The 23,487-nt window shown below is 43.4% G+C and overlaps 1 protein-coding gene across 1 annotated transcript in view; it reads left to right on the top strand.

Annotated features, from left to right (window-relative positions):
- RYR3 (ryanodine receptor 3) overlaps nt 1-23,487 on the top strand; it is a 352,315-nt gene that overhangs the window by 198,255 nt on the left and 130,573 nt on the right. Inside the window, exons 39-43 of the mRNA XM_059183407.1 lie at nt 11,373-11,646; nt 13,416-13,530; nt 15,136-15,265; nt 16,433-16,536; nt 20,584-20,719. Coding sequence (XP_059039390.1) covers nt 11,373-11,646; nt 13,416-13,530; nt 15,136-15,265; nt 16,433-16,536; nt 20,584-20,719 — 759 coding nt within the window. The remainder of the gene's footprint in view (nt 1-11,372; nt 11,647-13,415; nt 13,531-15,135; nt 15,266-16,432; nt 16,537-20,583; nt 20,720-23,487) is intronic.

The raw sequence follows: 23,487 nt of genomic DNA, 5'->3' as shown, positions 1-23,487 counted from the left end.
TACTATATAGTGGGTATTTGGCCACTTTGTGAAGCAGACCAGACTTGGGACCCAGGGGAAGCTCGGGGACAAAGAGCATAGAGGGCATGAGACGTTCCCATTAAATCTTACCCACTAAATCAAGAGGGTGTTATGGTGCCATCTGACCCCCGACAGGGGAAGCATCCTTTATCTGTCAACAATCAAAACACCATGGAGCTACCACTGCTCATCTCCCCCATGTGGGTGATTAGTGGTGTAGGGTGGTATCTTCAAAGGGCCACTCATTGTGGTCAGTGTTCACTAGATTTTGAGATTTTGCTTTATTTCTTTGGTCTCCAGTTGTACTATTAGTAAAAACAAGCTGGGTAGACTCATGATGGTGGGCATTAAAAGGTAGGGGTAAAATTTCGTGGTGCTCATTACTTTAACCCAGTGAAGCCATACATATTCATTTGCTATTTGAATAAATTAGTACAACCCTTTCAGGAGCTCCACAGATCAAGTAGACATGGAATTCTAGAGTACTCAGCTGTGACTTGGTGGAAGTGGATAGAGACACAGAGAGATAAAGTGACTTGACCAGGATCACACAGCTGGAACAAAGTAGCCCTCACTCTTGTCACTACATCATCCTTCATTCATCTCTTTCAACATGAATTTTATTTTGCTAACTTAATTTTACTGATGAAGAAATCTAGACTCCAGGAATGTAGATAATCCTCCTAACTCAGAGTCCTCTAGAAAACAAGCCAAAGCTTTCTGATTTTCAGGATTTTTTTCTGAATCCACTTCTTTATTTAAGAGAGCATCTAGATAGTATAATAGAAATTTAAAGCCTTAATAAGGATAACTATGTTTTTGGATTTTGTGAAGCTATAGAAAGTAAGCAGCTCTCAGGGTCACCTGGGTGGCTCAGTCAGTTGAGTGTCTGCCTTTAGCTCAGGTCATGACCTCAGAGTCCTAGGATCGAGAGCTACATCAGGCTCCCGGCTCAGAGAGGAGTCTATTTCTCCCTCTCCCTCTGCCTGCCTCTCAGCCTACTTGTGATCTCTCTCTCTCTCTCTGTCAAATGAAAAAATAAAATCTTTAAAAAAAAAAAAAAAAAAAAGCAGCTCTTAGCTGGAGAAGTAGATGAGTTTAGATTCCAGCAGCCAAGGTTCAGGACCCAACTCTGTCATTTACTAATTATCATGTTAGGCTACTTTCTTATCCTCCATTCATTTCAGTTTCCTTGTCTATAAAATGAGAATAATGCTCTTCCTACCCATGGGGGCAGGGAGTTAGGAGTCAATAAAATAGTGCTCAGTCTGATGTTCTAGTACATAGAGGTTGGTATACCTCCCAGCTTCTGAAGCAAATATACAAAGAGTAGTGATAAGAACGTTATCTCCACATTTACCATTTCAATGCTTTCAGGGAAAAAAAAAAAAAAAGAAATAACAGAAAATCCAACTCAGGTAGAATAGCTGGTAAAAGACTTCATTGACTGGGGCACCTGGAAGTTAAAGATGGAGCTGGACTTTGGGTTGAGTTAATCCCATGGCTCCGCTCATTGTCCCTACAGTCATTCCACACTCTGACTTGGCCTTCAGGCTGGCAGAGGATGGTGGCTACAAGTCTAGGCCTCACGTCTGTGTGCTGCAGTGTCCAAGGGAAGAGAAAGAAAAGTTCTCCTGCCTGGGACTCAAAGCCAGGCTCCTGAGATCACCCTTGAAGAACTTCGTCACAGGCCAACTCCATGAACCATTGAGCATGACCTTGAAAATAAAATGTGCTGGTTGACTTCCATCAGCAGAGCCTACCTGAGGAGTGGCATTGGGTCAGTTTTCATGGACCATTAGATAGAGAGGTAGCTATCTGTACAAAATCAGTTCTGTTGAGAAGGAAGAAGGCACAAGTGGCTTCTTGACGTGTGGTTAGAAATAGTCATCATGTCCTGATGGCTATCATCTTTATGTTTCATTACACAGTGATTACCATTGAAACGCAAGCTGTTCTAGCTCTTGATGTCAGAGGGAAGATACAGGCCAAAAGTGTCAAAAGTGCCAAAAAGCTGTGTCACAGGACCTGGGAAACATGCTCTCTGCACCCTGTGTACGTTATCTAATGAGACAGAGAAGTTGTACAATGGATGCTTTTTGCATTTAATGTTGTTCTGGTTTGATGCAAGCTTGGGGCCAGGGCCAGGCAGACCTCCAGGTGTCAGCAGCCCTGTCACTCCAGTTCCCTCTACAAAATCTTGGAATTGGACTCTCTAGGACTCAGCTTCTATGAGCTGCTCCCTAACAGTTTCCTCCCTGGGCCTCTCCAGTCTGATCTGTAGCCTCAAGTGTACTCAACCAGGGCTTTCTACCAGTGGGAGCATATTAGTAGTTTTCTTTTGCTGCTGCAACAAATTACCATAAACTTAGTGGCTTCAGACAATACGAATTCATTATCACCCAGTTCTAGAGGTTACAATAAAAAATAGTAGCCTTGCTTTTCTTCTGGAGGATTTAGGGAAGAGTCCATGTCTTGTGTTTGCCAGATTCCGAAGGCCCCTGCATTCTTTGATTACTGGCCCCTTCCAGTCATGGTACCTGTACAGCCTCTGCTCCTGTTATTATCTCCTTCTTGGACTCTGACCCTCCTAATTCCCCATTAGGAGAACCCTCATGATTATCTTGAGCCCACCTGGATAATTCAGGATAATCTTCCTATCTCAAGATCCTTAATTTAATCACAAAGGCAGAGTGTCTTTTGCCTTATTAGGCAACATACTGACAAATTCTGAGAATTAAGAGGTGAATATTTGGGGGGGGGGGGTCATTATTCAGCCCACCACAGAGAGGAAGAAAGCAGAGGCCAAAATAATTGGTTCTTGATACTTGGAAAGGATCTACCACCTGTTAAAGCCCCCAGAGCACACGGATAGCCTACTACCAGCTAACTTGTTAATCACCTAGAATTTAAAAATAAGCATACATAATTTAGATGCACATAATTATTTTTCTTTTCCCATTGTAAGCATGAGCATTATAAATTGCTTTCTAAGTTTAAATTAGGGACAGTGCAGTTTTTTTCACTCCCTCTTGTCAACATCATTGGAAGACTTTTTTCTTCCCAACTGCCCCAGATTTAGGAGCACACTCACAGAACTCTAACACCAGCCTAGGATGGGGATCTGTAAGCTTCAGGGATTTGCTTTGTCAGTAGCCAACATCTGCTCTTTGATAATAAGCTTGTATTTCAGCGTATGATGGCCACTTGGACTGTGATCTAAATTTGGAGACGAGAAGATTCTCTCCAGACCGCAGCAGGTTTAAAATTGTAAATGTGCATGATGAGAAGAGATGGTTTTTTTCTTATTGCAGTCACTATTGCAAAACTGGTAATTTGACCATTTAGAAGAGGGTTTTACCCAGTATAGTGGGTAACTCTGGAGAACTTTCAAGGAAGAGTCACAGAATGTAGGCTTGGGGTCTGAGGATTGATAGTAGGTTACAAAATGACAAGTGGAGGGAAGTAAACAACTTAACAATAAACAATACCTGAGCCCCGCCCCCAGACTGATGTTCCAAGGCTAACTCTAAGTTAAGGACACTTCTAATCCTCTTTTCTTGTCTCTAATGTCTGGCTAGTCCATAAATCAAGTAGTGAAGTAGCTATTCTTCTTTCAAAGTAAATTTCAGGAATCAAGTTTTCCTAAACAATAGTGTATCTTAGAAATATTTCATTTCTGGATGACTGGGTGGCTCAGTGGGTTAAGCCTCTGCCTTCGGCTCAGGTCATGATCTCAGGGTCCTGGAATCAAGCCCCGCATCGGGCTCTCTGCTCAGCAGGGAGTCTGCTTCTCCCACCTCGGCTTGCCTCTCTGCCCACTTGTGATCTCTCTTTTTCTCTCTCTGTCAAATAAATAAATAAGATATTTTTTAAAAAGAAAGAAATATTTCATTTCTGAGGTATCCTAAACATTTATTCATTCATTTATTTATTTATTTTCAGCATAACAGAATTCATTGTTTATGCACCACACCCAGTGCTCCATGCAATACGTGCCCTCCATAATACCCACCACCTGGATCTCCCAACCTACCCCCCCCCCGCCCCTTCAAAACCCTCAGGTTGTTTTTCAGAGTCCATAGTCTCTCATGGTTCACCTCCCCTTCCAATTTCCCTCAACTCCCTTCTCCTCTCCATCTCCCCATGTCCTCCATCTTATTTGTTATGCTCCACAAATAAGTGAAACCATAGGATAATTGACTCTCTCTGCTTGACTTATTTCACTCAGCATAATCTCTTCCAGTCCAGTCCATGTTGCTACAAAAGTTGGGTATTCATCCTTTCTGATGGAGGCATAATACTCTGTAGTGTATACGGACCACATCTTCTTTATCCATTCATCTGTTGAAGGGCATCTTGGTTCTTTCCACGGTTTGGTGACTGTGGCCATTGCTGCTATAAACATTGGGGTACAGATGGCCCTTTTTTCACTACATCTGTATCTTTGGAGTCAATACCCAGTAGTGCAATTGCAGGGTCATAGGGAAGCTCTATTTTTAATTTCTTGAGGAATCTCCACACTGTTCTCCAAAGTGGCTGCACCAACTTGCATTCCCACCAACAGTGTAAGAGGGTTCCCCTTTCTCCACATGCTCTCCAACACACGTTGTTTCCTGTCTTGCTAATTTTGGCCATTCTAACTGGTGTAAAGGTGTATCTCAATGTGGTTTTAATTTGAATCTCCCTGATGGCTAGTGATGATGAACATTTTTTCATGTGTCTGATAGCCATTTGCATTTCTTCATTGGAGAATTGTCTGTTTATGTCTTCTGCCCATTTTTTGACATGATTATCTGTTTTGTGTGTGTTGAGTTTGAGAAGTTCTTTATAGATCCTAGATATCAACCTTTTGTCTATACTGTCATTTGCAAATATCTTCTCCCATTCCGTGGGTTGCCTCTTTGTTTTGTTGACTGTTTCCTTTGCTGTGCAGAAGCTTTTAATCTTGATGAAGTCCCAAAAGTTCATTTTTGCTTTTGTTTCCTTTGCCGTTGGGGACATATCTTGAAAGAAGTTGCTGTGGCTGATATCGAAGAGATTACTGCCTATGTTCTCCTCTAGAATTCTGATGGATTCCTGTCTCATGTTGAGGTCTTTTATCCATTTCGATAAACAATTACTTAAAATGCAGTTTCTAGATCGTAGATTTGATATAATTGCCTAAATGTGACTATCCCTAATTACCCTAATTGTGAAAGTGGAACAAGTTAGAATGTTAATAATAATTTCTTAAATGAAGCCATTTGTAATCATCAAGGGAACCACATATACATGACTCGTTTCACTAAGACAGTCTGTTTTCTACAATTCCTTTCTCATCAGAAAACAAGTGATGGGTTACACATCTCTTTGCTTTTTGGAAAGCACACCATAGCTTTAAAAAACAAACCTCATGGGCTAAACCATGTAGTGCATTTGACAAGGCCTTCTTGAAACAGGTAAGTCAGCGGTTGAAAATCCTAGAGCTGTGGCAAAGAATATGTGGAAGCAACTTTATCATGTGTGATGGGGGATCTGAGTGGGGTTGTGGGACGTGTGTGAGTAAAACGAGGCCATACATTACAGCAAATAATAGAATTAACCTCCCCATCCCACCCCTTACCTTTATCCTGGAGTCTTTCTCCCTCAGGAGTCCTGTTTCTTATGCATAGTAAAGTGTCTTTTTAGTCATTAAAGGGTAGCATTTCCAAAGAGGATCTTAGAAAAGCAGCAGAAATGAAATCAGTATTTAGTGGTAACTGCTCTTAATATATCTGTGATTATGAAAGAGGTTCAAATATATCTCAAGAATTGACTCCCTTCAATGTTTGAAAATCCTACCAAATTTGTCAGCATTACACCATTGATACCAGAAAAACGTAGACGTATTTACTACAGGGACTGCTTGTGTGAATCAGCTCTTGAAAGAAAATGGCATTTCAAAATAGCCATAGCAAAGGGAAGTGTTTTTTCCCATCAGGTGGTTTCATCCATCCCTGGTAGGGCTTTTTTAACTTCCCGGTAGAGCTTTTTCTTCCCTACTTCTCTAGTCTCCATGTAGTGTGGACCTCTCTGAGAAATACAAAGAGCTTTAGAGCAAGGACACATTGGGAAGAAAGTAAGAGAGGAAGATCTGATCATTTCTCCAATTTCTTGGGAATTTTTGTATGACTAGAGAAGTTGTACCTTCTTATGAATTGTCTTATTTCCTTAATGTATGTGGACAACAGAGTTTTACTCATTATCTTACACTTCTTCATTAAATGCCTTGCATGTGTGTATCTAGGATCCAGTAAGCCACTGCGAGTAATCATTGTGTCTTGAAATAGTTTCATACAGATGAGTTACCTCAGAGTTATCACTTGACTGGCTGGCTCATTTAGGAGTTGACAAAACTGGAGGTGACAGCTATTCCAATGAGGACGGCGGACACTTGTACGTGAGATTTGTCCTGAGGCCTGGATACCCAGTGGCTCCAGAACAAAGCCTTCCGTAGGCGACAGCCCTGGTTTCTAATATTAATGAGAATAACCTTACTGTGGAAGGGTCAGCTAATGTGGGGCAAAGGGTTGAGTGCCTCACTCCCTGTCCTGTAGCCCACTTCTCTGCGTGCCTGATTGCACTGACTACAAGCAGGCTAAACAAGGCCATGCAGCCTCCATGTGAAGAGCTCCCACCCCCTTCTTGCTCTGAAGATGACTGAGCTTGTTCCCAATTTGATGTAAAGAGGGAACCTACAGGCTGGCAGGAAGCCCCCCTTGGAGATGCAGGAACAATGGCCAGGGTCCTTCCTGACTGCCAGGATTCAACTTTAAAAACAATGCGGCTTTAATCCTCATTTGATTCTCAGGGTGAGGTGTCTTACTCATCTTATCCTCACATTTAACCTACCTCCCATCCAGAAGCATACATAGGAAGCTTCCTAAGCTGTAACTTTCCAAGTTCACATGTCAGCTACTGGATGACAATCACACAGCCTAACGGAACAGGGCTCTAGCTTAGCTGGAGGGAAGGCTTTGCTTCCCGATCACTGCTATCATCTCAGCATGGCTGCTTTTGTATAAATTAGGGCTTCTTGAACTTTCTAGTCTTAGGAGCCCTTTTACACTCTTAAGAATTATCAAGGACCTCATAAAACTTTAGCTTCTGTGGAATATATCTATCAATATTGCTGAATTAGAATTTAAAACAGAAAATTTTAAAGCATTTACTTCATTTAAAAATAACAAAAACCCTATTATGTATCATGTAAATAATATATTTCTGTGAGAAATGGCAGTTTTTTAAAACAAAGCAAAGATAACGAGATGAGCCACATTGTTTTGCATTTTTATAAATCTCAAACGTTTGACTGAATAGAAGATAGCTGGGCTCTTATACCTAGTTAAAGAATAGGAGTAACACTGGTCTCAAAGAGATACATAGCTAGAAAGGGGCAGGGTATTTTAATAGTCTTTTTCAGATCATTGGGTTTATTCCTCTTTGATATTACATCAAAGCTCAACAAGTAGTAGGTTCTCAAAAACTCATTGCCATGTAGAACCTGAAACCACATTAAGAACATTTTTGTACTTGGTTATATAAAAACTCACTGGTCTATCTTTCATTTGACTAGGTCTTTTACCCATGAATGTTTTTGTAACACAAGGCCATTGGTCATTTGGAAACTACTGGTTCACCAAGTCATGAAGAACTTCCAAATGTTGACATATTTCATTATAAGATGTTTTAGAAATCACATTTGTTAACATCAACAATTTAATCAGAAGGTCTTTAAGTACTGAGAAGCTGTCAAACTCACTGTGGCACATAAACATTTTCTAAAATTCTAGTTTTCACTTGAGAGCCCAAATTATATTCTTGGCAACAGAAACTCCCCATTGTTTTCCTTGAAGTGACGAGCTTGCTTCTTTTATTTATAAGAATATGTCTGTCATTCACCCAACTCTAATGAACCAGCCTGGCTCATCTGCATTCTTTTGATTAAAAGAGTATTCCATGAGCCGAGCAGCCAGTTGGCTCCACAGCTCCAATAACTGCACCAGCACTTCTCCTCACAAAGGCCTCTGACCTCCCATTTGCCGCAGGGGTGTTGTAGGCCTACTTCCCCTTTTATCCCACAGGAGATTGAGAAAATGCATACTCAAGTGTTTATTAGTAATAAAATTAATAATTTTGTCTTTCATGTGGGACGTTCTTATGTGAAACTGGGCATCTTTCTGGGGCTGTGTAGGTGAAGTTTGGTGTTTGATGCTATTGCCTTGATTCCCTCTAAGGCACCCCCAGTTGCACCCACATTGCTTCTGCACCGTCAGGCTAGCTGTCAACACAGTAAAAATGCAAGTAACATTAGGATGATTATGAAAACACGTTTGGCCTCGCAAACCACCTAAAAGGCCTAGGCTCCCTAAGGCTCTATGGACCATGCTTTTACAACTACTGGAATAGATAGTAGACTAGTTAACCTTTATTAACCTCATAATGTGTGCCATACATGATTAGAGGCATTGATTATTTTAATCCTCAGTTGTTCAGATATATGAAGAGCCTACTGCATTCTAGAAAACATATTCTTTTTAACCTCTGAACCCTGGTACATTTATGCCTCTCTGCTGCCGGCGTGTGGGAGCTAATTAAAATCTGAGGAATCTTCAATAGCATTGCTTCCAGGGGTATGAAAACTCCATCTACTTAGTCCCAGAGGTGTTCAGAGCTTTAGAAATTCATTGACTCAGCCTGGATTTGCTTGGTGGGTGCTGGGTCTCTAGTGTATGTCAGGCCACAAAATATGCCGTCCATTCAAGGCTGTTGGGAATATTTGCACCCCTGCCATCCCTCCCCCATCTTCTTTCTTCTTGTAGTTATTCTTTCTCTCAATTTCTGGACTTCCATCTCACAATTTAAAACCCTCCCCTACAAGAATGGCCTTAAATGTCATGCATTCACTGAATTACATCTGTCCATCAATAACACAACTCTAAGTCTTGCTTTTTGGTGCCATGTTTTCATTTTAACTGAGCTTCCACTGAGTCACATGCACATAATCATTTATCCCATTCTCTCACATTTGCTGGAAGGCTGGCCTGGACTGAGAACCCATGGGGTGCTTCCTGCTCTGCTCTTTCAGATAAAGAGCTATCTCCTTTCTCATTTGCCCTCTCAAGAGGTGTTTTACTGTAAATGCTCCATTCTCTATAAATGTTGATTTGGGTTATTATATCACTGTGGAGCTAAGAGCTCACCCAAATCCTGAACTAATCTGAAAGCCAGGTTAAGGGAAAACTAATTTACTTGGTGTCCTTAGGACTCTGTAAAACCCCCTGTTGACAAGAGGATGGTCCTTGAGCTGACTAACAGTTCTAGTTGTTGCTTTTTCCTGCTTGACAGGGACTGTGATGTGTATGATCTCAGCAGAGAATTTGGTTGTTAGTGGAGAAAACCATAATACTTTCAGGTCAGGAGGTAGGCCGAAGGGGGAATTGTACTTACAGGACTAAAAAAACTTCCGTTGGGTCCAAGAGTGTGTATTGTATGGTTTTGTCATGCTTTCATTCCTTACCGTGACTATTAACTGGGAGAAACAAGAACTCTTACATTTATTTGGCAAGTGAGGAAATGGGTTCTTGACAGAAGCCGAGCCTGTCCCATAAAATAACTGATTTCCCCCCAGAGGATAGAGACATTACCTAACCTAACAGATATTAGTCAGCAATCCCTGCCTAGTGAGGTCTCTTAGGAACATCTTTTAACTTTGCTTTTCTCTGCTCTGGGGATCCTTTTTTAAGTGTTGCAGCCTGTCTCCCGTCTGAACCTCCAACACCCACAGGGTTGATAGACCCAGCAGTAAGTTAAATTCATCCTTTATATCTAGATCTCTCCTAAAGCTTTGGTAACAAAGTTCTATTTTTATATCCTCATGATGAGCCAAGACTGTATGTAGAGCAGACATCTGCCATATATAATGACATGGAGGTAGAAAACTAGACGATTAGAGGTGGCACAGGCTACCAAAGGCACCTATCTGAGCTTATTCCAAGTTTCTTCACTGATGGACTCAGTAACCTTTATTGTCCCCTGAGCTCTGCCTTTAACATCAGGTCTGAATTAAGGTCTTGGTGCCATCCATACCTTGTGGGAATGTGATAGGCAGAGCCAGACTTGGAGACAATTGTGGTTAAGAGTAGCAATTGTGATTTCTCACCCCTGTGTGTGTGTTTGCGTGTGTGTGTGTGTGTGTGTGTGTGTGAGAGAGAGAGAGAGAGAGAGACACACACACACACACACACATGGGGAGGGGGTGTGCAGTGCCCTCCCAGCCATTCTGGCATGCCCTCTTTCACCCTGTCCTCCACTTCAGATCTGCCTCTCCCTTCTGACCACCCTCCCATACCAGTGCCACTCAGCTTTTTTCAAGAGTCTCTCAGTCCACCCTCTGAAGGTTCCATGGCTGCTCTGTTCCCACTTCAATGACCTCTCCTTGACCTGTGCAGCCAGTGGTATTTCTGTGCAACCTGTATGAGCCCTGGTAACTTCTGAATTCCAAGCCATCCTGGCTTTTCTCTTGACACTTGTAAAAGTGGTGGTGAGGCAGGGTTCGCTGACCCCTGCCAAAGATTCAGGGCAACACAGTCTCTTCAAGGGTCTGATGGTCAGTGGTCCAGCTGCAAAGTCTTCAGACCTTATAGAATGTTCTCCTTCTACTTCTCTCCATCTCCTAACAGAGTTTTATGTATATATCATCCAAAATACCTTCTGGAATTCTGGAGTTGATGGCACGGCTTACTCAGTTCATGGTGTGTGGTATATTTAATGTACTTGGGGAATATTATCCATGGTAGAGAAAATCCAGGGCTTAATATCACTTGTCTCCAAAAAGCCAATGACCAGTTTCACCTTCTCACACCTTTTCCACCCCCCCAGCCACCCCAAAACTAATTACTCCCCACTCTGTCCCAGGGCACTTGTACATTTTGGTATTTATTACACTGTGTTATAAAATAAAGACAACATTTTTTTTTTATTAAATCAAAATGAAAATGTAAAGAACCGAGCTATGAGGCCCTGAAGACAAGGACAGTGTCTTACTTAGTCTTCTGTTTCCAGTATCAGTTCAAATGTCATTTACTCAAAATAAAATATTTAGTACTCGAATTAAAAAATGTAATATTCGTTTATTGTAGTATGGTTCACACACATGTCTTTCGATGATCTATTTCACTTCTCTGCATGTTACAGTCCACCCTTAGGAAAAGAATGTTTTAACCTTGAGCACTGATGTTGTGTCCCTGTCGAACGGAGTGGCTGAGAGACACAGCTCTCTCCCTGTACCACGATAGGCTCCATAGCGGTCCTCCCTGTTGCCCTTCTAGTCACCTTGAAGGAGCTCATCTCACAGACCATGATCCGCTGGGCCCAGGAGGACCAGATCCAGGATGCGGAGTTGGTCCGAATGATGTTCAGCCTCCTTCAGAGACAGTACGACAGCATCGGGGAGCTGCTGCAGGCCCTGCGGAAGACCTACACCATCAGCCAGGCCTCCGTGAGTGACACCATCAACCTGCTGGCTGCGCTGGGCCAGATCCGCTGCCTGCTCAGTGTCAGGATGGGCAAGGAGGAGGAGCTGCTCATCATCAACGGGCTGGGGTAGGTCGCTCTCCATTGAGTGCAAGTCACTCAGGAGAACTGCGGGAGGGAAAACTGGTCCACCTGGCCATATGGATGTTCCAGAATTCAGTCGTAGAAAATCCCTGCATGCTACCATCCTGATTTCATGCCTCATGGGATAACAGTCTCGGTGAATCAGTCACCTTTGAGAACCGAGGAGACCAGGCTGCAGGCTACAGAGGTGAAGGGCTGTTGCCAGAAACAGTGGGGAGGAATCTTAGAGAAAAGCAGTTATTGGGTGTGTGTCTGAAGAAAATAGCCCCAGGGAGGCAAGGAAAACAATTCAGAGGAAGAACAGTGTGTTCAGCTCAACAAGAGAGACGTGTTTTGAGCAGTTGAGCTTTTGACTGGAATTCTTCTGAGACTTCCCTCTGAGAAACTGCTGGCTGACCCCTCCCTTTGCCCAGGACTAACCCAGAGAGTCATTTCTGTTAGTTCTGCAAGGCACCTTTCCCCATAACAATAGCTCACAGCTCTTCCTTGGAAGCCATGCTGTCAAAAAGACAGCATTTTGGACATCAAAAAAGATTTCCTTTAATTAGGTAGTGACATTCCATTGTGTGGATGAAAAAAGCAAAGCCCGAAAAAGTTAACTGCCCAGCCCACAATGTTACTTGATGAAAATCAAGAACTAGGACCACGACCTTCCTGCTGCTCCATGTTCCATCTCACTGTCCTGGAGCAGCACACTGAAGGAACCCCCACCCCAAGCCCCAGAAGAAGGACTTCAAGGATCCCTGGGTTGGGCCGGGGAAATGCAATCATGCCTCAAATTCATTTGCACGGAAGAATCATGCATGTACTAGAAATGAAGAGACTCTTATGGGAAAAATAACCTGCAGAATTAGCTTGTCCCCTGGCCCTGGCAGTAGACACAGTAGCAGTAAAAACTGGTGCTATTTCTTCTTAACAGCAGCCTGCCCTCAGGGGACAAAGGGACAGCTGAGAGTAACCACCCAGAGAGGGATTACACAGCCCCCTCCCAGGCTGCTGCTGCATTTTGATTTGCCTTTATTGTGTGTGAATTCATACTGAATGATAGAAAAATACATTTTTTAATATTTCATTGTTAATTTCACTGGTTTTTTGAGGACTGCTGCCCCAGAATGTCATGGGTATCTAATACACAGTTGCCTTTAAGAAAGGGGTACAGCCCTATCATTAAGAAAACTGAAGTACACAGAGACTTAGATATAAGGATGAGAGAAGGAAAAAAAAATGTAAAAGACCCTGTGTACATGGAGGAGGAGAAATCCAGTAATATGGGTTGTCTCAAAACTATTCCAAGCAAAAAGACAAAGGGTCGGGGGGGCATGCCTGGGTAGTTCTCTCAGTTAAGTGTCTGCCTTCAGCTCAGGCCATGATCCCAGCATCCTGGGATCAAGTCCCCCATCAGGCTTCTTGCTCAGCCGGGAGCCTGCTTCTCCCTCTGCCTGCTGCTTCCCCTGCTTGTGCTCGCTCACTCTCTCTCAAATAAAATCTTTAAAGAAAAGAAAGACAAAGGGACAACTGTGTAATATGTCATTAGAAGGAAATGTCTCAAAGAAAGTACTTCATAGAAATAGGGCAAAATACTCCTATGAGCTGAAAAAAGGCACTCTACATATATTCCAACTGACCTAGTACCTTCTCAGTACCTTCCAGCCTGTCACATTTGCATTCCTTCACCCCCATGTCTGCGAATCTGTGTCCTCACCCCTGAATGTTCACAGAAGAAAGTTCTGAAGTCTTTCCCGTCTTTCCCATAGAGACATTATGAACAACAAGGTGTTTTACCAGCATCCCAACCTCATGCGAGTCCTTGGCATGCACGAGACGGTGATGGAGGTGATGGTGAACGTGCTGGGCGCAGAGAAGTCTCAGGTAAGGCTACAAGGAGAACTCAGCCAGAACTTGACCCCTAAGCAGGGCCATGTGTTGCCTGTTCACAGCCATGTGGCTGGCGTCTGTTGCCTCAGTGACCCCTCCCGGGGAGTGGGAGCGATGTGCATAAAGCCAGGAAGTAGCCAAGGGCCAGGACAGTGCTGCTGAATGGACTCCAGCCAGTGTAAGAACGCTGGCTCCTAAGGCTTAGAGCTTTACTCGCTCGTTCCACAAGGCTGGTCACCTGCTAAATTTACTTCCCGTACCCTTCAGTCCTGCTCCTTCCGAAACAGAATTCCTCTGGGTTCCACTTAGGAGCCTGGTATGTTTTGTGCTGGGTCAGGAGAATGCTGCTCAAAAGAACAAGGTCTTAATAACGAGCTGGGCAGCGTTCCCTCAGGAGTGAGCATTTGCTCTGTGCCCCAAGGTCCTGAGGATACCAGCTTTCCTGGCCACGCCCCCATAACAAGCATGCTGTAAGGGGGAGCTCCCTGGGCATTCATCCTAACTAGTATGGGGTGCTCCTCAGAGTTCCAGTGTGAAGGCAGTAGAGTGGAGGATGTTTTCAGATGTTGGAAATTCCAGAGTGCCGGATAGGAATGAATGATTTGCAAAGCAGTTCCACCAGTATTGACAGATGGGGATGTGAAGGAAGACCAGAAGCCAAGCTCACATTCCTTCTCACTCGCTTCCTTCTGGTCCATCAGGAAAGTGGACCCTCTGCAGAGAGCCCTGAGCAAATGTCTGCTCACCTCAGCAAACAGGTAGCAGGGAGAGTTCAGAACCTCATTTGGAGAGCACCCCCCCCCCATGATTCTAAAGGGGGAAATCAAGGACTTCCTAGGATCCAGAGCAAGGTTAACACAGACAGCACTTACTGAGGATTATTGGATCAAAATAAGACGCGGCTTTAGAGATGCTGATTACTTTGTTAAGGAGAGAAGCCAAGAGCAATCAACAGTAACATAAGATGGCATCTCAGGGCTAAATTGTATGGATCAGATTACAGGTGCTGTGGGAGCCCACTGGAGAGCAGTCATCAAGAGCAGAAGTAACCAGGGGAGAAAAAAAAAGTAACTGGGGAAGGCTCAACAGCCTGAGAGGGCAGTGCTCGTCAGGCTCCCACAACTCTAGGGGCCTGCCTTTACCCAGAGGACCCAGGTCTTATGTAATGCTGGGTATTATTTGATGATCACTCATCTCCCTTTCTGAACTTTCTTATCAAAGGTCTGTCCACTCCCTTCCCAGATGGAAACAGTAGTCTGATATGGGGGTCACACAATTTCATGTGACATCAGAAGGTGTCTAGGATTCTTGTTTGGCCTCTTTTTCCTTTGCAAGAAGGATATTTCAGGAACTGAAATTAACTCTCAATATTTTGGGACTTCTCTTCTCAGTTATCTACTCACTGTCTTGGAATAAGTGAGTAAGCCCTGGATAGCACTGGAAGTAAGAACAATTCATTTTCCAAACTGTTCGTAGCTTACACCAGTATTGACATGTGGAAGTCCATTGATTACACAACCTAAAACTTACGAAGTCAGACTTTTCAGGAAGGACTCATGATGGACTCTTTTCCTTGACACTTCTTTCTTCTCTCTACAGATTGCTTTTCCCAAGATGGTTGCTAGCTGTTGCCGCTTCCTCTGCTATTTCTGTCGAATTAGCAGGCAAAATCAGAAGGCCATGTTTGAGCATCTGAGTTACCTGCTGGAGAATAGCAGTGTTGGCCTAGGTATGTCGCATTATTGCTTCCACATTTGGGCTTGGAGGTGACAGTCCCCCTGCTGACCCCTTAGAAGGTCAAGGAAAAGAAGCTACATTCCTGCTAAGGTATTTTTAAATAAAAGGGACCTGCCTGATCTAAAAACAAACAAAATGACAATACAATATCTCTGCTGTCCAACCTAAGGAGAGATGTTGCTACCCACCAGCACTGGTGACAGATTCGTGTTGGCGTAGTCACAGAGTTTTGCCTTGTCTCCCTTGGGACCAGTGGGTCATGGCTTATGAGATCATGCCTGAGGTTGTAGGTAGAATCTGGAGACACCCCCAGCCCACTCTGTTGATCAGGGAGCAGTGCTAATGAGACAAAGGTCAAAGATCCAACTCCTGCTTGGCAGGCTGGCTGTCAGCTGCATACCTGTCCCATCAGCCAACTAGCCGGTGCTCTCCTAAGCTGCAGGATGGACTGGCCAAGAGCAACTGCGGATAAACAGGGTAAATCCATCTGCACCATTAGGAAAGCAACACACTGCATTTGCCTTACTCACTGTCCTGGATGTAAACCAAGTGAATTTGTGAAAGATGCAAAACCACATCTACATCCATGTGAAATATGATATCTTAAGTTTCTGATTTATCAAATGCAACCTTGGACTACCAAACTTTTATTTAAAAAAAAAAAAAAAAAAAAAAAAAAGGTTTTTCTTAATTCTAGCCTAAGAACCAAAGGAAAATCAAAGATAACATTGGTGACCTGATGTAACTATAATAAGAACTAATGCTGTTTGAAACTATTTTTAAATTCTGGATGGTGGACCTAGAAATGTCCAAGTCATTTGAGCTTCTTAGTTGATTAAGTGGCATCTCTCCCTTTTGAGTTATCACCGAAGTGGGGCTCTCAAGAAGTTATCATATTACAAAAGTACTTGGAAAAACATGGTCCTGGATAATTCTGTGAACTGATTTTCCAAGTTACTCCATATTTGTAATCAATAATGAGTGTAGGGACAAGGATAACAAATAGAGCTCTTAAATTGGACAGGCCGCCCCCTCTGGACAGCGATAGGACCCAGGTTTAGTGTGTTTGCTGCCCTCTCCTGACCATGAGTTGGCACTGCAACCTCAGCTCAGCATTGGGTGGTCCTCATCTGTTCTCTCTCCTCTCTTCCTTCCTCAGCCTCCCCTTCCATGAGGGGATCTACCCCACTGGACGTGGCAGCTTCCTCTGTAATGGACAACAATGAGTTAGCTCTGGGCTTAGAGGAACCGGACCTCGAGAAGGTAACTGGCCCCACACTGGAGGCAGTGTGCTTGCTCTATCCTGTCTATAGTGCAGCCACACCAAGGAAATGTAGACCAGAGACTGGGTCTCCATCAGAAGCTCTTCAACAGGGACACCTGGGTGGTTCTCTCACTTGAGTGTTTGCCTTCAGCTCAGGTCATGATAGGGTCCTGGGATCAAGCCCCAAGTTGGGCTCCCTGCTTAGCATGGAGTTTGCTTCTCCCTCTCCCTCTGCTGCTCTCTGTCAAATAAATAAAATATTTAAATTTTAAAAAATAAAAGAAGCTATTCAACGCTCCATGAAAATATGGTAGAAAGTGAGTAATTGGCAGAAGTGTGATAATTAGGACCAGAGCATCTCTTAGGGGCAGGGAGAGCCATCTCCACAGACAAGGATATCTGGATCTTTGTGTTCTCTGTATGTGGAGGCCCAGCCTCACTGGTCTGCATGGAACACCACCAGAGACCTGGGGATCCTGATATAGTTCTGTGTCATCAAATTTTTAAGTCTAGACAGTAAGAAAAGAAACATGACAGAAAACTGTATAATCAGTATATGGGTAAAGAAGACCCACACGTTCTCTGCAGGAACAGATGAGGTAAAACTGAGCTGTCCCACATGGAGATTGTGAAATGCACCCCCACTGCTGCTGATGACTGGAGGCTGATTCACCTACATCTTTTCCCCTTCAATTTGGGGCTATTATCTTGACTCTCTGAATATGAAGGAGACTGATGTGGTGAGGGCAAGGGGGAGAAGTAAGAGGTCATCCACCGAACAGTGGGTTTGGAAGTGTGTGGGAGAGGCACCACTCACTATGACCAGGAGGTCGGGAAGGTCACTCGGCAGAGTGATGAGCTGAGGGAAGAGTAGAAACCAAGCAGACATACCATGGAGAGAAGTGTGCTGGGAATATTTGTGAGGTTTAGTGAGGAGAGCATGGTATGCTTGAGAACTGGGAGAGTGGATGTGAGGAAACATGGGGTGTTTGGGGGGAGTGCTTGGGGCATGAGGAGGGACAATAGGGAATTGGGCTTGATGCTACCATAACTGTTTATGGTAGATTTTCATACTCTTACATGATCACTGTGGGCCTGGGCCTACTCTGATTAACTCACACGACCATGATCCTCAGAACATGCCTTTTTTTGTTAGTACTCCCAGTTATAGGAGAGGAAACTGAGGCATAGAGAAGTTAGCTGATGTGCTCAGTGTTGTGGGGTTTGTTAGGTGTCAGAGTCAGGATCCGAAAGAGTCTGGCCCCAGAGGCCTTGCTTTACCTGTTCTATGCTAAGACTTCTATGTAGGACCTCTCCAAGAAACCATCAGAGGGCTTTAAGCAGGGGAGCGATTTTTTTTTTAAAGATTTTATTTATTTATTTGACAGAGATCACAAGTAGGCACAGAAGCAGGCAGAGAGAGGGGTAGAAGCAGGCTCCCTGCTGAGCAAGAAAGCCGGATGCAGGGCTTGATCCCAGGACCCTGGGATCATGACCTGAGCTGAAGACAGAGGCTTTAACCCACTGAGCCATCCAGGCGCCCCTGTGATTTGTATTTTAGAAAACACAGCCTGGTTTTAGCGAGAAGAACTGATTGGATCCAAAATAAGACACACACACACACCCCCATACAAACACAGACTCGGGTGTTCTGCCCCCAGCAGTACATTATGTGAATGCTTTCCCACAAATGCCATGGATCTTCCTGGTCTCCTTCTAGTGAGACAGACTTCAAACTCTGCTCTGCATACACTGAAACAGCCATCAAGAACTCAGTGTTTTGGGGGTGCCTGGGTGGCTCTGTCTGTTAAGTATCTGACTCCTGATTTCAGCTGAGGTCATGTTCTCAAGGTCGTGAGATTGAGCCCTGTGTCAGGGAGCATGGAGCCTGCTGAAGATTCTCTGTCTCTCTCCCTCCCCCTTTGCCCCTTCCACCACTGCTCCTTCACACACAGGCTCGCTCGCTCGCTCGCTCGCTCTCTCAAACAAACACGGTGTTTTCGTTGGTGAGGTAACTGATGGCAGTATGAAAAAGGGCTGATGGTTCTCTTAAAACAAGCAGGGCTATGAGGTTAATACTCAGTACCCCTCTTATTTGACCATGCTTGACAATAACCCTAAGCCTCCCTTGAAGATGCAGAATGGGATAAGGAGAGGCTGGGAGGCTGGGGAAGGGGAAAAAAGGGAGACCTAGGGAGATCAGCAAATGGACAGGATGAGGTCTGCTGCCCCGTCTTCCAGTGGTCCTAGTCGCTCAGCATCTCAGCACGGGGCTACGGACTTTATTCAGACCCGTGTCAGGAAATCACCCACGTGTGGTTCCTAGGAGAGAAGGGAGAGGAGAGGGAAATGCTGCCGTTCTCCCTTTCCCTGGATCACAGCAGAAATTAGGTCCCTTAAGATGGAATGACAGCCCCCCACCACCACCCCCCACATGCAGGGGCTTATTTCAGTGGCCAGTGAAGTGTATTGCACCTGTAACCTTGAAAACACTGCCTAACTCCTGCCTTTATTGATGTTTTCCTGACATTTAAAATTTTTTTTTTTATTTTTTAAAATGATTTTTATTAACAGATAGTGTATTATTTGCCCCAGGGGTACAGGTCTGTGAACCATCAGGCTTACACATTTCATAGCACTCACCATAGCACATACCCTCTCCCTAACATTTTAAAGGCCAAATCAAGTCCACGCTCCAAGCAGAATAGTATCGTTACTGGTTTAAGAAGAAAAACAATGTGGTGATTATTTCTTATAAGTTGTGACACAGATACATTATTCTTACAAAAGGACTAGAGAATTTGGCATCAGCAAATATGTGATTCATTTGAACAGCACTTATTGACCATCTGCTGTGTGCCGGGCTCTGGGGAATCAAAAATGAAGGATTTTTCGAGGATTTTGCAGCCCCATGGATTTTCCCCTTTTCCTTGTACACAGAAAACGTCAAAAGATAAATCAGAATAACAACTGCATCTCAAGCAAAGGTCTGTTTGCCAGGTGCTTTTTTTTTTTTTTTTTTTTTTTTTTTGCCTGACATCTTCTAAAAAGTACGCAAGTTCCAAACTATTCTACAAGATCACAGGGCTAAGATCCAGTGACCTGAGAGCAGAGAGGACACTACTAATCCCAGCCCTTACATGGCCATGGCACCTTCACTCACCACCCCAACCTTAACATCTTGGCTTTGGACTTGAAACCATGATTGCTGTTAATGCAGAGCTTTAGGGATCCTGAATCTGTCAAGGGCCCACTCAGAGTCAACCAGTGACTGAATATTTTGGTCTTGAAATAACATGGCCAAATGAACATGGCCCTCCTGGACCCATTATCTCCCCAGATGCCCTGTAGTTAGGCCTGGCGGGGGGAGGGGCAGAGGAAGAGCAAGCTCCTGTGAGTGGGGACAGGGGCAGAAGAGAGAGAGAATCTCAAGCAGACTCCCTGCTGAGCACAGAACCTGATGTGGGACCTTATCTCATGACCCTGAGATCATGATCTGAGCCAAAATCAAGGGTCATATGCTTAACCTACTGAGCCATGCAGGCATCCCATTAGGGCTGTGTTTAAATGGCAGCTCCCTCTTGCCAAAACTGGGAAAACCAAAGAACTGAGAGCTCATGGAGTATTCCTCCCTAACAATGGTAATCGGTCCTATTGGTTACTTGAAAACAATAATGAATTGGAAGTTCTGGTTTCAAACCTATGAAAATTATTATTTTTTAAAAGAGTTTATTTATTTGGCAGACAGATCACAACTAGGCAGAGAGGCAGGCAGAGAGAGAGAGAGGGAAACAGGTTCCCCACTGAGCAGGGAGCCCGATGCAGGGCTCAATCCCAGGTCCTGGGATCATGACCTGAGCTGAAGGCACAGGCTTAATCCACTGAGCCACCCCAGTGCCCCCAAACCTACAGAATTATTAAGTTAAAGGTTTGGGGCTCTCTCTAGCTTCTAGGAGAATGAAAGCCCTTCTGTTCCCGGAATTTTGTAGGCCTGGCTGCTATCTTATAAAAAACTTAGACACTTACTTTTGTACTGTTGTTGGCAGGTGGTGACCTACTTGGCAGGCTGTGGCCTGCAGAGCTGTCCCATGCTTCTAGCCAAAGGATACCCTGATGTCGGCTGGAACCCCATTGAAGGGGAACGTTACCTGTCCTTCCTGAGGTTTGCCGTCTTTGTGAACAGTGAGTCCCAGATTTCTCATGCCTTTCAGATCTAGGATAACATAAACTTGGGGACGTATAAGGAAAGAGAGGTCCTTTGCATTTCTTCCTGTCTATAAGTGGCAGTTGGTAGAATAGTCTCAGGGAGAATGAGGCCAGAGAAGGATCAAGAATAGCGTCCGATGGATGGAGCACTGAGCTCGAGTGCCAGATGCAGCAAGAAAATCAAGGCAGAGGCTAGGGCTCTTCACTGCTGTGTACCTCTTCTCGCAGTAAAAGTGGGGATTATTAGTATCTTCATCTTACCTATTTCACAAGGCTAAATGCAGATGGATGGATACATGCATGCATAAAAATTAAGAATAAATATAAAAAGTAACAAAACTCCCAGGAGAGAAGTATTTCTGTGGCAACCCTAAAACTATTCTTCTTAATACAAATTACTTCCCATGTGTAATGAATTCCATGTCTACAAAAATTATTTAGTTCCCCGACTCTAATATACTGAATATTGTGTAAAATTAAGTGGGGACTGCTTTCCTGAAAATGTACCTTGTCTCCTAAGATTTTGTTCTAATACTAATTTGCTTATATTCACATAAGAATTATGATCCTTCACCGTTCTCTCAGTTTGGAGTTCCAGGCTAACAAATCCAGCTTGTCTCATTACATGATTGCAAAAAGGGCTGGCGGCCCATGAGCACTCAGACCAAATTCTCTACGGAGAAGAATTTATCTCAGAGTATAGTGCTGCGATGTGAGCATTGTATTTGTGTGTACTTTTGTCTCCTTTCATGCCCATCCTACCTGCTTCCTTTCCTATATGGTAATACACTCGACTCTTAATTTCCATCATCCTGGTTGCCCCCACCCCTTTTCTTTCTGGGTCTCATCCAGCCAGATTCTCGATCACCTATCTTCTTTGCTCTCTGTACCCTTCAGTGTCCCTCTCTGTTCGTCGCCAGCATTGCTGAATTCCATTTTCTTTGAGGCCAGGGTCAGTGAATCCTCTAATAGTCCATTGCACGTTCAATCTCAATGACCACATGTGCAGAATTAATTCAGAGTTACTGTGGTGATAGGGAAAATTTTTTAAATGGTTTTTAAGGATTCATAAATCTCACTAAATTATCTGAGTAGACTGTATGACACAAACCAAATCAATCCAGGACTAATGTCTTCATTCATCTTGGCCAACTTCACAAGTTCAAGAGCTTTATGAGTCATTTTAGTGGGACTGTCTATATAGGTTATGAAGGTAAAGGAATCCACTGGCTTTGTTCCTATGGAGATTGCCCAAATTCCAACACTTGCTTATGCTGGTTACATATGACCATATTGAACTCAACTCTAGACCAAAATGTTTAGTCTACTCCCTTTGCTTTCAGGTTGTATTACGCCTTTTTTGCATATTCTCTGTAGTGCAGTTTCGTAAAGCAACAAACTCTAGCAAATTAGCCCATCAGTAGGAAAAGATACACAGTTTTTTTTTTTTTTTTTAAGATGTATTTATTAGCAAGAGGGCATGAGTGGGAGGGGCAGAGGGAGAGAGACTCTCAAGCAGACTTGGTGCTGCACTCAGAGCCTCTTGCAGGAGCTCAGTCCCAAGACCCTGAGATAAAAACCTGTGCTGATATCAAGAGTTGGATGCTCAACCAACTGCACCATCAAGGCACTCCAATATGTACATTTTAATTTAATGTATTATTGAGTCTCTATAATATAAAGTAAAAACAATATAATATAAAGTATATATTTTATATATACTTATATATATAAATATATAAAGTATAATATTAAAACATCTATAATATAGAGACGCCAGGGTAGCTCAGTGGGTTAAAGCCTCTGCCTTTGGCTCGGGTCATGATCCTAGGGTCCTGGGATCGAGCCCCACATGGGGCTCTCTCTGCTTGACAGGGAGCCTGATTCCTCCCCTCTCTCTCTGCCTACTTGTGATCTCTGTCTGTCAAATAAATAAATAAAATCTTTTTTAAAAATTTTTTTTAAAAATTAAAAATCTATCATATGAAGTATATATTATAAAAATATATACTATATAAAGTCTCTATAATATAATATAAAAACCACATTTGGTTTTGGCAAGAGATAAATAGCTTCTGCTTCCCAAAAATATATAGTCTAATAAGGAGAGTATACATGAACAAAAATGTATAGTCTAATAAGGGAAGTAGACATGAACAGAGGTCACTGTGATAAGAGTAAGGAAGGGACAGAGTGCTGTAGAGCTTCATGAAGGGAAACTCACATTCTGTTGAGAAGATCAGAGCAGGCCTTATGGAGGAGGTGTATTAGAAATGAGCTTCATACACATTTAATATAATTTCTATCAAAGTACCATCCATTTTCTTCAAAGAAATGGAACAAGTAATCCTAAAATTTATATGGAACCAGAAAAGACCTCGAATAGCCAAAGAAATATTGAAAAAGAAAGCCAAAGTTGGTGGCATCACAATTCCGGACTTCAAGCTCTATTACAAAGCTGTCATCATCAAGACAGCATGGTACTGGCACAAAAACAGACACATAGATCAATGGAACAGAATAGAGAGCCCAGCAATAGACCCTCAACTCTATGGTTAACTAGTCTTCAACAAAGCAGGAAAGAATGTCCAATGGAAAAAGGACAGCCTCTTCAATAAATGGTGTTGGGAAAATTGGACAGCCACATGCAGAAAAATGAAATTGGACCATTTCCTTACACCACACACAAAAATAGACTCAAAATGGATGAAGGACCTCAATGTGAGAAAGGAATCCATCAAAAT

The sequence above is a fragment of the Mustela lutreola genome, chromosome 7, assembly GCF_030435805.1.
Source record: "Mustela lutreola isolate mMusLut2 chromosome 7, mMusLut2.pri, whole genome shotgun sequence".
Classification (NCBI taxonomy): Eukaryota; Metazoa; Chordata; class Mammalia; order Carnivora; family Mustelidae; genus Mustela; species Mustela lutreola.
This window is presented reverse-complemented; position numbering and strand designations above follow the sequence as displayed.